This window comes from Camelus ferus, chromosome 4 (assembly GCF_009834535.1).
Source record: "Camelus ferus isolate YT-003-E chromosome 4, BCGSAC_Cfer_1.0, whole genome shotgun sequence".
NCBI lineage: Eukaryota > Metazoa > Chordata > Mammalia > Artiodactyla > Camelidae > Camelus > Camelus ferus.
The window spans coordinates 72,336,686-72,351,949 of record NC_045699.1 but is presented as its reverse complement, the minus strand read 5'-3'; the positions used below and the strand labels follow the sequence as shown (position 1 = coordinate 72,351,949).

At 57.0% G+C, this 15,264-nt stretch overlaps 1 protein-coding gene across 1 annotated transcript in view; it reads left to right on the top strand.

Annotated features, from left to right (window-relative positions):
• The window catches only part of CAMSAP1 (calmodulin regulated spectrin associated protein 1), a 52,780-nt gene extending 41,639 nt beyond the window's left edge, over nucleotides 1-11,141 (top strand). Inside the window, 8 exon segments of the mRNA XM_032478752.1 lie at nucleotides 263-2,102; nucleotides 2,104-2,622; nucleotides 3,452-3,588; nucleotides 3,696-3,904; nucleotides 4,187-4,289; nucleotides 5,756-5,871; nucleotides 6,289-6,407; nucleotides 9,193-11,141. Coding sequence (XP_032334643.1) covers nucleotides 263-2,102; nucleotides 2,104-2,622; nucleotides 3,452-3,588; nucleotides 3,696-3,904; nucleotides 4,187-4,289; nucleotides 5,756-5,871; nucleotides 6,289-6,407; nucleotides 9,193-9,495 — 3,346 coding nt within the window. The 3' untranslated portion in view covers nucleotides 9,496-11,141.
• Nucleotides 11,142-15,264: the final 4,123 nt, after the last annotated feature.

Below are 15,264 nucleotides of genomic sequence, written 5' to 3'. Positions count from 1 at the left end.
TACTGTAATTTTTAGTCCTTTTGAAAATGTTCCAGCTTTAATTTCTAGTATGATAAATACTGATTAATGTGGATGAACAAATAAAAGCTTTGGGGGCCCCTCGGCGAGTTTAAGGGGCCCTGGGCCAGGGTGTCTGCCAGTCCCAGAATGGAGAGGACTCCAGTTTTCTCCCTGGGGGAGGGTTTGTCAGTCTCCTGTGTTTGAGATGCGGATCCTCTTCTCATGACTCGTAACCCGTGGGCTTCTTTCCCCCGCATTGCAGGCCTGTGTCTCAGCCGGCGCCCTTCGCTGTCCATCATGCAGCAAGCTGCGACATGGACCCTGGCTCTGGCGACAGCGTCAGCCTGGCGCGCTCCATCAGCAAGGACAGCTTGGCATCCAATATTGTTCATCTGACCCCGCAGAACCAGCCACACCCCGCAGGCACCAAGGCTGATGGGAAGGGCCTGTTGAACAATGTAGACATCGAGGACGAGGATGAGGAACTCGTAGCCATCATTAGGACGGATGTCACCCACCAGAGTGGTGACCCAGGCCTGATGGCAAGTGCCAGGTCTCCCCAGCAGCAGGCGGACCCCTTAGAGAGCAAGCCTGACAGTTTCTTCCTGGAGCCGTTGATGCCGGCCGTGCTCAGGCCGGCCAAGGAGAAGCAGGCGATCACCAAGGAGGATGAGTGCGGGGAGGGGCGGCCGAGGGGCTTCTCGTCCCGCAGGCCCGGCGAGGGCCACCAGCCTCTGGTGCGGAAGAAGGCGCCTGGCTGTCACGTCAGCCGTGACTTGAACAGGACTTTCACCCCAGTCTCCTGTTCAGAACTTCCTGTGGGCTTCGACCCCGCACCCACTGAGGCAGGGCCGCAGGTGGCGGGGGAGGCCCGCAGTGGGCCCCTGTCCAGCAGCAGTTTCGATCCAACATCTCAGGGACAGTCTGCCGATGGCTTCTTTCTTCACGTAGCCAGAGCTGATGAGGACTCGGAGGGCAGGTTCTATGGGGGCTGCACACGGAGCCCTGGTGCCCACGGCCCAGAGCCCTGGCGCGTCCCAAGGCAGGACTCGGACTCCGACCTGGCTGACCTGGATGAGGCCGAGCAGGACTTCGCTGGCGAGGACCACCCCCTGGGGACAGCTCTGCACGGCGGCGAGGAGGAGTCAGCGAAGCTGCAGGAGGACATGAAGGTGAAGGAGCACGAAGACAAGGACGATGCCAGCGGCCGCTCCAGCCCGTGCTTGAGCACCGTCTCCCAGGTCAGCAGCGTCTCCATGGCCAGTGGGAGCGTGAAGATGACCAGCTTCGCCGAGAGGAAGCTGCAGAGGCTCAACAGCTGTGAAACCAAGTCGAGCACGAGCAGCTCCCAGAAGACCACGCCCGATGCCTCGGAGAGCTGCCCGGCTCCCCTGACGACGTGGAAACAGAGGCGGGAGCAGAGCCCGAGCAGGCAGAGCAGGGACCACGCCAGCCTCCTGGCCTCCGAGCTGGTGCAGCTGCACATGCAGCTGGAGGAGAAGCGCAGGGCCATCGAGGCGCAGAAGAGGAAGATGGAGGCGCTGTCCGCGCGGCAGCGCCTGACGCTGGGGAAGGCGGCCTTCCTGCACGTGGTCAAGAAGGGCAGGCCCGATGTGGCTCCGCAGCCACTCAAAGCAGAAGCTTTGGCTGGAGAGTATTCACAGCACAACGGGGACGATTTCGCCAGCGGTGGGTCCAGGACGGAGGACCTCCTCGTCGAGGAGGGGAGGGTGGGCCTCCTGGAGCCACAGGACCTGGGCACGGAGGCTCTCATCCAGCAGCACAGCCCGAAGGACCCCGCCGTCCTGCATGAGCTGGAGAGGAGCACAGCGCTGTCTGCGGCCCTCCTGGAGGGCGGCGCCGGTGATGGGGTGGGCACGGGCGAGTGTGAGCTCTCCATCGAGAAGCTCAGCGAGACCATCAGCGCGCTCCAGCAGGCCATCCTCCGCATCTCCCAGCAGCAGGAGCAGCTGCTCATGGAGCCCCCCACCGCACCCGCCCCCGGCCCAAAAAACGGCTCCCAGGACCCGAAGGTCAAGGCGCCCATCCACTTCATTGAGCCGCTGTCTCCGACGGGAACAGCCGGTCACCGCAAACCCCCTGCGGCTCGGCCAGGGTCGGAATTCCCGCTCGGGGAGGCCAGCTGAGCTGAAGGTTCCGAAAGAGCGACCTCAAGGTTCCTCCCGAAGCAAGACCCCCACGCCCAGTGTCGAGACCCTCCCGCACCTACGGCCCTTCCCTCCGCGGACGCCCTCCGACCCGAGCTGGGACGGCATCACTGACCCTGGAAGGGATGCCCACGAGAAGGGCTTCCTGGACAGTTACAGGCTTCATGATGAGAACAACCAGAGGTCGCCCAGGGACGCGAACATCATATCGGAGCAGGGGGGCTTCAAGGAGGCGCTGGAGGGCGTGAAGGAGGCAGGGCTCAGCGCCCTCAGCATCTCGGTGAAGGAGAGTATGGCCCTGGATGAGCCCCCGCGGAGCAAGGCGAGCCTCATCGAGGTGGACCTCTCCGACCTGAAGGCCCCTGACGAGGACGGGGAGACGGGGGGCCAAGAGAGTGCCGTGGACCTTGGTAGCGATGGCGACCAGAAGCCGGGTGTCGGCTTCTTCTTCAAGGTAAGGTGGCGTCTGTGTCACACGGCAGGCAGGTGTCCTCACTTCGCCATGCTCGTGAGGGCAGCACAGACAACTGAGCCTCTTCTGCTGAGGGCCCAGCGCACGCGACTCCTTGGCCGCCAGTCCCTGCGAGGACCCCACCCAGTGGCGGGAGTCTGGCTGCGCTAGCAGAGCTGTCCTCAAGGCCCCGAAACATGAAAGTTTTTCTTCCCATGGTTTTCCAACCGTGTGAGAATGAAAAACTATTCCTGGCTCGCAGGCTCCAGAAAACAGGTGTTGGGCCTTCGGGCTAAGGTTTGCTGAACCCTGTTACAGGGTCTGGGCAGATGCAGAAGCTTTAGGAAACGGTTTTGTTCCTGTCTGTTCCTTGTAATTTTTTCTTCGAGAGAAGAGAGCGGTGAACTGTGAGGCTCTCTTCTGTCTGGACGGGGTCTCCCCTCCCCGGGCAGTTGTGAGGTGGGGACACACTGTGGAGCGGTGTGAGCCGCCCTGTCATGAGACGCGGGTGCTGGGTGGCATCTGCTCGTACGCGGGGAACAGACAAGTAACCAGCCTGGTGGTGGCTCCTGCCTGGGGCTCTAGACGTGGTTTGTAAGGCAGGTGAGTTCAGGTTCAGGCTGAGTTCAGGATGACAAACTGAATGCTTTTTGAGTGGCCTGTTTCTCTTCGGTTTGCGTTCTGCTGTCCACGAGGACATGCTCATTCGTCATCAGCAGGGTGAGTGCTGGGCCCCACGTGGTGTTTTCTCAGGGTGTGTTCAGCTCGGCTGCCGGGGCGTGGCTCTGCTGGGGAGCAAGGTGGCTGGGCTGTAGGTGACGTCTGCTTGCAGGATGAGCAGAAGGCAGATGACGAGCTCGCCAAGAAGCGGGCGGCCTTCCTCCTGAAGCAGCAGCGCAAGGCTGAGGAGGCGCGCGTGCGGAGGCAGCAGCTGGAGGCTGAGGTGGAGCTCAAGCGGGACGAGGCCCGGTAGGTCCACCCCCGGGACGGGCGGGGGAGCTGCTGCCACCTGGGCGGGCTGTGAGCGCCGGCCCTGGCCCCCAGCCTCTGAGCAGGACGGCCGTATCCTCTGTCAGGCGTAAGGCGGAGGAAGACCGGATCCGCAAGGAGGAGGAGAAGGCGCGGCGGGAGCTCATCAAGCAGGAGTACCTGCGGCGGAAGCAGCAGCAGATCCTAGAGGAGCAGGGCCTGGGCAAACCCAAGGCCAGACCCAAGAAGCCGCGGCCGAAGTCCGTCCATCGCGAGGAGCCGAACAGTGACTCGGGACCCAAGAGCGCCTCCACCCTGTAAGGGGCGCCGTGGCCCTGCCCTCAGCTCCCTGCTCCCCGCTCCCTGCAGCGTCTGGGGGCGGACGGGCTCTCTGGTTCTCAGGAGGGAGAGGTGGGCCGAGTGCTGGAGTCCTCAGGTGGTGGAGCGCAGGCCTCGCAGGTGCCCCTCCAGAGGCAGAGCAGAGACACCCCCTCCCTTGGGTGTCCGCCTCTTACCGTGCCCCCGGGCCATGAGGGGCTGTGCAGGCGGTTGGGGGAACAGATGCGTGTCTCATGAAAGCTCTTCTCTTCCCTGGCAGCTGATAACCTGAGCCGGGCCCAGTCGGGCTCCAGCCTGTCCTTGGCCTCTGCGGCGACCACAGAGCCCGAGAGTGTACATTCGGGGGGCACACCCGCCCAGCGGTAAGGGGGCTGGGAGGATGTGCGGGCTGATGGCTCTAACTTCTGTGGTGTGACTTCAGGCGTCCAGGGCAGTTGCTGTGATTTCTCGAAAACAGAGCACCCTTCCCCTGGGTTCACCAGATTCGCCACGTTTGCTCTATCTTCTGTCCCTTCGCCCCCTCCCAGCCGCACACACACTTGTGTGTTGATTGTTCAGGAGGGAGTTGGTGACAGCCTGCTCTGCGTCCTTGAATACTTCCTACAAGCGGGGGTGTTGTCTTACGCAGCTGGTCGTCGGGCCTGGCACTCTCACGGGGCCCTCGGTCCTTGTTTCGCTGTGGCTGGGTGTCCGGGAGTGCCCTTGTGTGGGGGGACCGGGGCGCCCAGGTCGAGCTGAGTCCCTGTCTGTCCGCCTGGGGCACGTCTGCAGCCCTTAGCGTCCTGGGCCCTGACACCTGCTGAGCACAGGCTGGCTGGTTATTTTGTCACCTGCCTCTCGGTGTGCTCTCCCTGGGGTCCGGTTCGGGTTGTGCACTTGGCGGGAACACCTGGAGACGGCGCCAAGGGGAGGAGGGTGTTTGGTTCTCGGGGCAGCCTGTCAGGCCTGTCCCTTGACTTGGGCTGTTTGAGGTGTGGTTTTCCCCAGCAGTGAAAAGTCTCCCTCTGTGATTAAAGAATCACTTGGGCGGAGGTGCTGGGGTCCTCGTCAGCACCACTGAACGTCTGCCCATCTGGCCTCGGTGACCTCCTCTGTGGGTGGGGTTGGCCTCTGGTAGGCGCCCCCACCCCGGTCCTTTGTCATGTGCGTGCACCCTGTGGCCGCATTGTCCTGCCCCTTCGCACGTCTGGTGGCTTCTCATCGCCTGGGCTCTGTGGAGGACACCTCCCGGGGACTCTGAACTCCGGTTGGATCTTTGTTCAGGTGGTCAGTTACCAGGGCTGGATTTGAACTTCAGCGGTGCCTGCCTCCCATGCATGGCAGCATCTGTTGCGCTCAGCGGGGACTGCCCTGCAGGGACGCAGCTCAGGCCTGCTGGGGATGGGAGAGCCGTTGAGACTGGGGCCCAGACAGCCCGCTGTGCCCTCCCTCCTTCGCGGGGACCTGCCCCTTGCTGGGCAGCAGCACAGGTGGACCACGCTTGCCCCTTGGTGCCCGAGCCAGCACGGCTGAGCACTGCCGTCCTGCTCCACGGGGCTGCCTGACGGTGAACTTCCCTGGCAGGCACTCCTCCCGGCCGTGTGTTTCCTATACTCCGCAGTGCCCAGGGCTTGGGTTGTACCTTGCCCAGACCTCGCCGTCGTGTTCTGGGGGAGTAGACCACCGCGCTGCCCCCACCATAACCTCGGGGCTCCTGCCGCAGTGGCTGGTCCCTCTGTGCTGATGGTGCAGCTTGGCCGTTTCAGGGTGGAACCCCCCACGCTATGGCAGTTGTGGGTGAGGGGTGTGTCCGCTATCACCAACCCCACCTCTGTCCTTCTCTTCACAGAGTGGAGTCCCTGGAAGCCTTGCCCATCCTGAGCCGCAACCCCAGCAGGAGCACGGACAGAGACTGGGAGACGGCGTCCGCAGCGTCCTCCCTCGCCTCGGTGGCCGAGTACACAGGTGACCCTCGCTCTTCCTAGGTCGCGGGTGCGGCTGTGTTGTCAGGTGGACACTGGCTCTCCAGCTGCCTCCGGGGGGGCCATGCCTTTGTGTGTGCACAGCCCTGCAGCTCAGTAGGGTGCCCCGGGTGCTTTGGAACCTTAGACTTTTATAAATTATTGTTCCTTGGTTTTGTCTTTTTTATATCAAAGAAACTGTTAGAAAAAGACTAAGTAATTACTTAGTTTAATTTTTTCTTATTTAAATCTGTAGTTTAAAATTCCCCCATAGATTGGAAGTGGCTGTTACTTCAAAAAATTACAAACATCCTTAATTCAGCCTACCTGTTGGTTGGTTCTACGAAATTGTTCGTTTTCTTTTGTGTGTGTGTTTATGCCTTAAGTAGCGAGTTTGCAAGTCTCGGCCTGGCTTTCGCAGGTCCCAAGCTCTTTAAGGAGCCCAGCAGCAAGTCGAACAAGTCGATTATTCATAACGCCGTGTCCCATTGCTGTCTGGCGGGGAAAGTGAACGAGCCTCACAAGAATTCAGTGTTGGAGGCAAGTACTGAGCTTTACCTCTAAGTCTCTGTACAGAATGGCAGTGTCTGTAAATAAGGGCTCCCTCTGGAAGGGAGCAGCACCCTGGTTGTCAACGTGTGAGAGTGGCTCGGGGCATGCCAACCAGCATTCCTGGGCCCTCGTGGTGGGGAGGGCTCTGTGGAAGAGCAGAATTTAGACCAGTGGACCCAGAGGGGACAGAGCTGGGAGTCCAGGGAGGGGCCCAGTGGGAAGCCGCCTGGGTCCGGGTAGGGGACCGGAGGTGGTGAGGTTTCCACAGCAGACATGGTTTGGTAGCTGAGTGCGGGTGACTGCAGGTGGACGAGGCGGAAGGTGCTGAGATTGGAGAGTCCCAACGGGGTGGATGTAAGGGATGGAGACTGGAGGGGTTCACGGGCGGGGTTGTGGGCTCCCAGGGGAGGAGGAGGAGGAGGAGGCTCCAGGAGGGATTCCAGCTCTGAGCGGGGACCCCTGGAGAACGGAAGTTTGGGGGCAGAATGCTGGTGGTGGTGTCTGTCCTGTCATGTTGGCCGTTGCCCCCCTGCGGGCCACACTGCCCACGACTGCGCAGCTGCACCACTGGGCCTCGGTCACGTCATCGGTGAGTTGTGGAGGCTGCGGGGCGTGGCAGATCTGGGAGGCACTGGTAGTCAGGGTCATGCCCATCACCCAACTGAGGCTCAGTCTTGAGGGGACAGCAGGGCCCCCTCCACTGTCCTTGGCTGGTCTAGCCCCTGGGTCGGTCAGGGAGCTGGCCTGAAGGCCTCGCCAGGGGGCTTACGATCCAGGGTGTGAGATAGCCCTGAAAGAGGAGTCACACAGGAAGCGACGCCGGCTCGGCTACCATGTCCGCTTGGTGGTGACGTCACAGGACCGACGGTGTGGCTTGGTCCCCACAGGGCCGTGTCCAGGGGCAGTGGTGGCCGGTTGGGCTGCGGCCGTAGGTTACACGTGAGGGGGAACCTCGAAGAGTAACGGAGCAGGGTGGGGCCCAGGGTGGGATCAGGGAGGGTCTTCAGGAAAGTGATGCTGGAGCAGAGCCTCGTGGAGGGAGGCGTCCGGGCACGAGGCGGGACTGAGCCCCCAGTTTGGGCTGAAGCATGGAGCTGGGAAGTTGGGGCTCACAGGGCAGCTCCTACATGCCTTCTGTTGGCCAAAGGGACTTGGCTTTGCATTGTGGGAGAGGGTAGCTGCAGTTGTGGGCAGAGGAGGACCGTGACCCCAGTACAGATGTGGGGGTGGGCGTGGGAGTCAGTGACGGGACCTGGGCCAGGATGCTTCCTCACATCTCATTCTGTTTACGTTCAGACAACTTTTATGGAATTAGAAGTCTGTATTACAGATGCAGGTTTGGATTCTGCTTTTTCCACTTAATTTAAGAAATGTATATTTATTTCTTAATCTATTTAAAATTATAAGCCTGTTATAGGTTGAAAGGGACAGTATATGTTTGTGAAAAAACTACAGTTTTCTGAAAGCAAAATAAATAGAAGAGCGGCGTTGTTTTACATTTTTACAAGTCTTTCTAGTTCTCGGTATTGTTAAAGATAGCTGGCTCTTCCCCACTTCCGCGTCCGGTCTGTTACCTGGCCGCCTGGCCCGTGGCCCCTGGAAACCTGCTGCACACTGAGGGGAGCCTGAAGAGGCAGAGGACGTCCTGCAGACACTGGGGAGAGGGTTTCAGGAACCCCAGGGCCATGCTTTGAAAACTGCTGGGGTAGACAATTAAAGCAGGTATTTTCAAGCGTGAGGAGGATCTGCTTTTAAGAAACTGTCGACACAGAAACATTTCAGAGGTCAGGACCCGGTCTGCAGGCTCCTTGTGCTGGTGTTGTCGACAGGTCACTCACCCGCCGTGAGCGCCACCCTGTTAGAGTGCAGCCTGTTCACAGATGAGCCCCACCGTCACCACTGTCTAATTCCAGAACCTTCATTGCCCCAAACAGGAGCCCTGTGCCGATGACCACTTCGCACAGCCCCTCTGGCCCCGGCCGCCACACACCTGCTGGCCCTCTCTGTGTGTTTGCCTCCCTGCACGTTTCCTGGGAAGGGGCCCCTACGCTGTGCGCTCTTTTGGGGCCACTTCCTTCACTCAGCATGATGTTTCCAAGGCTCACCGTGTGGTAGCCAGTGTGGGGGCTTCATTCCTTTCTGTGGCTGAGTAACATTCTGTTGTCCGTCCACACCGCGTTTTGTGTTCCCATCCATCTGCTGATGGACGTGTGGGTCGCTTCTACTTTTTGACTTGTGAGTAACGCTGCTGTGGACGTTCATGTACAGGTTTTATGTGGATGCGTGTGTTCGTTTCTCTCACGTGTGTAACTAAGGGAAGAGCAGCTGCGTCACGTGACTGTGTCTGCCGTTCTGGTTTCCACGGCGGCTGCACTGCCACTGTCCCCGACAGTGCCTCCCAGCAGCGCTCGTTCCTGTCTGTCTGTCTGACCGAGGCTGGCGGTGGAGCAGGCTTCTCTCTTGCCCTGATCTGCATGTCTCTGATGGCTAATGACACTGAGCGTCTTTTCATGTGATTTTTCACATAATTTTAAAAGCATTTTTCCCTTTGGATGCCTAGACTCTTAAGTAAGCTCTCAGGGGAAGACAATGCTTCACCCAAGAGATAGCCCCTGATTTCGGAGTCGGCACCTGTGGTGGGCACTAGTGAGCCTGCCCCAGGAGTGGGGGGTCAGCTGGCCGCCGGCCTCTCGGTCAGGCCCACAGCACTGTGGTGCCGTGCCTCCTGGAGACACTCAGTCCCTGTCTCTGTTCCTTCACTCCCTCCATACAGGAGCTGGAGAAGTGTGACGCCAATCACTACATCATACTGTTTCGCGACGCTGGCTGCCAGTTCAGGGCACTTTATTGCTACTATCCTGACACTGAAGAAATCTACAAACTAACTGGCACGGGGCCAAAGAGTATCACCAAGAAAATGATCGACAAACTGTATAAATACAGCTCAGACCGAAAACAGTTTAACCTGATCCCGGCCAAAACCATGTCTGTCAGCGTGGACGCGCTCACCATCCACAACCACTTGTGGCAGCCCAGGCGGCCCTCGGTGCCAAAGAAGACCCAGCCTCGTAAATGACCCCGTGCGGGCGGGGGTCTGCGGCATGCCTGGCCGGGCCCGTGTTTATTATTTTCATCCTTTTGGGTACGAAGTGTGCAGAATCACAGACCTTTTACAAGAGGCTTCTGGACAACAGGAGAAAGCCCTCCCCGGGCTCCCAGCACGCAGGCTGGCGGGTGCAGCGGGAGCGGGGAGGTGGTGCGTCCCCCGCGGCTCGGCCGCCGTGGGCCCCCCTCACACAAGGCTTCGGACGAGGGCCGGTGTGTGCGGAGCTGCGGGCAGCAGGTTCCTTTTACTTGAAGTTCTCCTGCAGCATCAGTGGGACATGATTTGCTTTGCTTCCTCGCCGGTCACCTCGCCCCCTTTGCACATGACCCAACCCCCTCGTTGGCCAGCTGTCATCTCGTGAGTTTATAGGACTGAGGCTCGCTCTCAGGTCAGGGTGTTCGAATGTCTTTAGGAAAGGAATTTGATTTGGGGAAATCTTTTTCATTTGAGAAATTGTATCATATTTATTGATTATGTCTACTGCCAACGTTTATATCCAATTCTAAGATTTCTGAAAAAAATTCTTGTTCCTTGCTGCTCAGAAAAAGTTTACTGAAAATACCAGTTCACTAAAAGCACTGAAATCTGCAAAGTCTGTCTTCTGCTAAAACGACGTTTACAAGGACGGAGGTGGCCTCGCTGACACGCAGTCGTGAGGACGTGGGCCTGCTCTCTGCTGGCATCTGCCCGGTGGACGACAGGCGGGCTGAGCAGATTACAGGCTCGTTCATCCAGTTTCGGATTGCGCTCGTGACTTGTTCACTTTAATAAAGACAGATTTTGGTAAAGTAGAATATTTTTCACTCTGAGCATGTTTCTCTTAAAAGGTGATGCACTTGAGCTGATGGTTCGTTTAGTGTCTTTATTATGTCGTCACTTGTCCTGTCTTGATCCTTGCTTCCGGAAGAGCAGCGTGCCCGGAGTGGAGTGTGCAGCTCCTGCCTGAGACTGGTCACTTCGTTCTGCCACCTGCTTAGAAACAGTGGTTGTTTGCAGCCGTCTGTGAACTCCACGTAAAGTGGGATGCTCCGGGCTCCTCCGTGTTGCCCTGACGGTCGTTAGCGCTTCTCCAGACCAGATGTCCCCTGGGATGGGGCCCCTGCCCTCCTGGCTGTGCGTGGCTGCCGCCACCCGGCAACTGACCAGCTGCTGTGAGTCTGGACTTGACCCGACCGCTGGAAGATTCTGGAGCCGCTTAACGTTAGTTTTGCACATGTTTTCTTGGGAGTGTTACTTGAATCCATCTCAGACTGCAGAAGAAACTCAACATCAGTAGAGAGAAAAAGTTAGTGAAGTAAACTGTTCGGAAATTTTAGGTAGGTGAGGGGGATAAGCTGTGTACACAAGGAAGGAGGGGCGCGGTGCAGGAGGGCCTGGGGGGTGGCGGGCTTCCCCCCTCGTGTGGGGGGGTGCCTGCCATCGGCCCGCAGCTCCGCACTGTGAATCCAGGCGGGGCTTCCGGTCCCCCAAGTGCAGAGTGTGGACCGGTCCTGAGTGAACGCTCCTGTTCCCACGCTGCTCACACGTGTGCTTTATTTCTCACTGTATGTTTGATATTATATTGTTATATTTATTTTAAAGAAAGCACTAAACTGTAATAAAGTAATTAACTAATACGCTTTTATTACCACGTGTGTGTGAGGCGGTCACGGCTCATTTTGTTGGTCTGTGTCCCAGCTCTGTGCTGCCGAGAGCCGTCGGTGGTTTGAGTTAACCGGTGTCTCTTTATCAGGAAGCCACGTTTTTCTTCTGGAGAAGTGAGGCTCTCTGAGCCCGCCCTTCATGAAGTTGCAACATGTGACAGCTTCTCTCTCACTTCAGGGCGCAGTGCTGTTGAAGTCAGTGGACTTTGACCATATTCCGCATAGACTGCGCGGCCCTCCCGGCACGGTGCTGGAAAACCATGTTCCTGCCGAGCTCCTGGGTAAACTTGGGTCTTTCTTGGTGCACTTAGCGTGCGGCGTGTCCTGGGACTTGCTCGTTCACGTGCGAGGGTCTCACCCTTTACCAGGCCAGCAGGCACGGCCGCCGGTTCTGTTTGTCACAGACAGTTCCCATCCCAGGAGTCACTTCTCGGGTGGAGATTTTAGTCCTCAATGGCTTTGGTGGTCATGGCTCTCTCTGTAAGTGTCCCACGTTTTCCAGAGCCCCTGCGGGTTTGTGTCCTGTTTTTATGGCAGAAGGGAGTTCTTGCCTCACCTCCTAGATTTCTGTGTCACGTAGGACAGGCCACCTTGTCTACCCATTTAAAATTTAACTTGGTCAAGAAAGCATTAACCAGATGACTGAGTCTGTGATGAGGTTCGTGTGTGTCCTTGACAACGACTTAGGGTTCCGGGAGCCCTGTCGCTGCACAGGTGCACGTGCGGACATGTTTGTCCTGTTCCCACACGTGTGCACGAGCGAGCGTAGGTGTGGGAGGTGCACTGTCCCCTCATGTCCTCTGCCTGGACTTTGCATGTCTCTGCAGAGCGGCCTCTGATGGTGGCGTCCGGGCCCCAGCCACGCTCTTCACGCAGGCTAATGGAGAGGTGTAATCGTTCCAAGTTGCCTCTGGGTTATACTTTGATTCCTTGAAACTGTAGTTGTGTTGGGGCGGAGAGTACCTGAAATAAAATTCCCTGGTAAGAGTAGCTTGGATAACCTTTTACAATTGATGCTGACGTGTTTTGTGAACTGGGGTTTGACTTTGGAGAAGTGGGAGCCAGCGTCCTTACACAGCTTCCCACATAGGTGGTTTCCCTCGTTTCTGGAGGGGTCTGCGGTGGAGAGGGCGGGGCTGTGCTTCTGCGTCACGGCCACAGCCAGGTCCGTCCAGGGGGCATCTCTGGGATTCAGGGAGGACCTCACTGTGGTCTGGAGCCCTTACCCGGGCTGCTGCTGGGCAGCGCCCCACAGGCCTGGAGTCAGAGCAGAGCTGTCGGATGCTCTCCCTCCCGTGGTCTCCGGTGCCGTGACTTACCAGGCTCGAGGCAGGAGCTGTGGACACTGGTTGAGGTCCCAGGGGGCAGGAGTTGCCCTGGTGAGCATGCAGGCTCCCCGTCCCTTCCCCCTTCCTGTGTTCACCTGGGAGGGCCCCACCACCACCTCCCCTGGCACTCGTCTTTTGATGAGAATTAGTTCCTAAATGGCGAGGAAAAGCCACTTACAATGGGAATGAGTAACAGAACAAAGAAATGTGGTAAAAATTACTAGTCTGAAATCCACGTAGTCCAGCCCAGATGTGATTTATGAAAGTTTTGTTTTGGGGGAAACCCTTCTTGGCAATGAAAATTTGGAGTTGCTTCTGGTGCAGAGAAATAGCAACAGCATGATAACCACGTTTCCCATAAAAGTGACATCTGGGCTAATTATTCGTGAAGGTCGGAAGCTGACAGACTTGGCCTTGGAGGCACTTTCCTGGGCCTGTTTTTTCTCTGGGTGACTGTCTGGAACTGGAAACTCTGGGGCTCAGCCTGTGCACACGGCCAGCCTGGGTGGGGACGAGTTCCGGCCCGAGCACTCCGTCCAGCATTGGGGTTACTGAGGTGTGGTATCAGGGTGCCCACGTGCTCTCCTTGTTGGTAGTTTGAAATGCTCTTCCGAATGATGGTTAAATTGACAAACAGAGGATCCCGAGCACTGGGCCTGCTGCTCTAAGGACCAGGCACTGAGACAGGGGGCTCAGGCGGCCCCAGACAAAGCGTGCTCTTTGCTCACCCAGGTCAGGTCCCAGGATGGGGTTTTGTGAGCCTTCAGAAGGCGTTAGCAGCACCGTGAGGCAGGCTGAAGTGCAGGACTGGGATTTAAAGCTGTTCTTTTCAGTTGAACTGATAAAACCTCTCTAGTCTCCATTTTTGCAAGAAACATTTTTTTTTTTGCTCTTTTTATTCCAAGTGGTAAGTTTTTGTCTTTTTTTTTTATAAGAGCAAACTTGATTTTTTTAAAAACTTTTTTTTTATTGAGTTACAGTCATTTCACAATGTTGTGTCAAATTTCAGTGTAGAGCACAATTTTTCAGTTACACATGAACACACATATATTCATTGTCACTTTTTTTTTTGCTGTGAGCTACCACAAGATCTTGTATGTATTTCCCTATGCTATACAGTATAATCTTGTTTATCTGCTCTGCATATGCCTGTCAGTATCTACAAATTTTGAACTCCCAGTCTGTCCCTTCCCACCCTCCCCTCTTGGCAACCACAAGTTTGTATTCTATGTCTATGAGTCTGTTTTTGTTTTGTATTTATGTTCTTTTGTTTGTTTGTTTGTTTTAAGAGTCCACATATAAGTGATCTCATAAGGTATTTTTCTTTCTCCTTTTGGCTTACTTCAGTTAGAATGACCTTCTCCAGGAACATCCATGTTGCTGCAAATGGCGTTATGTTGTCAGGGTTTTATGGCTGAGTAGTATTCCATTCGTATAAATATACCACATCTTCTTTATCCAGTCATCTGTTGGACATTTAGGCTGTCTCCATGTCTTGGCTATTGTAAATAGTGCGGCTATGAACACTGGGGTGCAGGTGTCTTTTTGAAGTAGGGTTCCTTCTGGATATATGCCCAGAAGCGGGATTCCTGGGTCATATGGGAAGTCTATTCCTAGTCTTTTGAGGAATCTCCGTACTGTTTTCCACAGTGGCTGCACCAGCCTGCATTCCCACCAGCAGTGCGGGAGGGCTCCCTTTTCTCCACGGCCTCTCCAGCATTTGTCATTTGTGGACGTTTGAATGATGCCCATTCTGACTGGTGTGAGGTGATACTGTTGTTTTCATTATAATCTTTGTTCTTTTCTAAAAATTGAAGTAGAACACACCTAGAGAAAAGTAAATGGATCAGAAGTGATACGTTTTGATAAATTTTGAGTGTTTATTCTGATTTTTAAATGAGCGGTTCTTCGTTATCTGTCACCGAAGTTCTCCCTGGAGTTTTTTGCTCCAGAGTTGTGTTTAGTAGTGATGACCCTGTCCGGTGTTGGTGGCATCAGCGGGGCCGTTGCTGCTGTGCGGAGGTTGACGGGAGGGCCGAGCGTGCGGACTGCTGGCCGGTGGGCTGTGTCGCAGCCCTGTTTCTCAGGCACCAGGGGTGTTTTGCGTGTGTTTCTTCACATCAGGCTCGCGTTCAGCTCGCAGGTGCCGTGCTTGGTGGGTGGTGCGATTCCTCACCCAAGCCGGATGCGCACTGGAGGGGCGCCGCTGGACAAGGCGGATGGGGTTTGGGCATTGTGGCGCCTTCCTGAGGATGACCGCGCTGTGGTTTGTAGGGTACACGGGGGGCCCGGTGCTAGCAGAGGGTCGGGGACGAGGGCAGGGAGTGAACAGCCAGGTGGGGGCACATGGGGCAGGCTGGAGGGGGGGGGGTCTTCCTTTCTTTGTTCCTGGCCCTCCGACTGTGTGGCTGGCACCGACTGGCATTCAGTAAAAGCTGGTTAAACTTCCTGTTGGGTTGAGGCCAGGGGGGCACCTAGTCCTTGCTCCTGCACCTGGTTGTAAAACGTTGGTGATGGAAGTTTGCATCAGAAATCCCGGGGACCCACTAAGCATTGAGTGGGGACTGGAGAGCGGCGCCGTGGAAGTAGACGGCCAGCACAGCTGGGGTGATGGCTGATGTCAGTGTGGGAACAGATGTCAGACATGGGCACTGGGGTGGGGGGGCGTGGGCTGGCTGGGGTGGCTCTGGGGCACCGCATGTGCTTGGTGGGGGCCCTTCTCACCCGAGTCCTAACTCGTCAGGTGTCAGGTGTGGTCCCACAGGAAG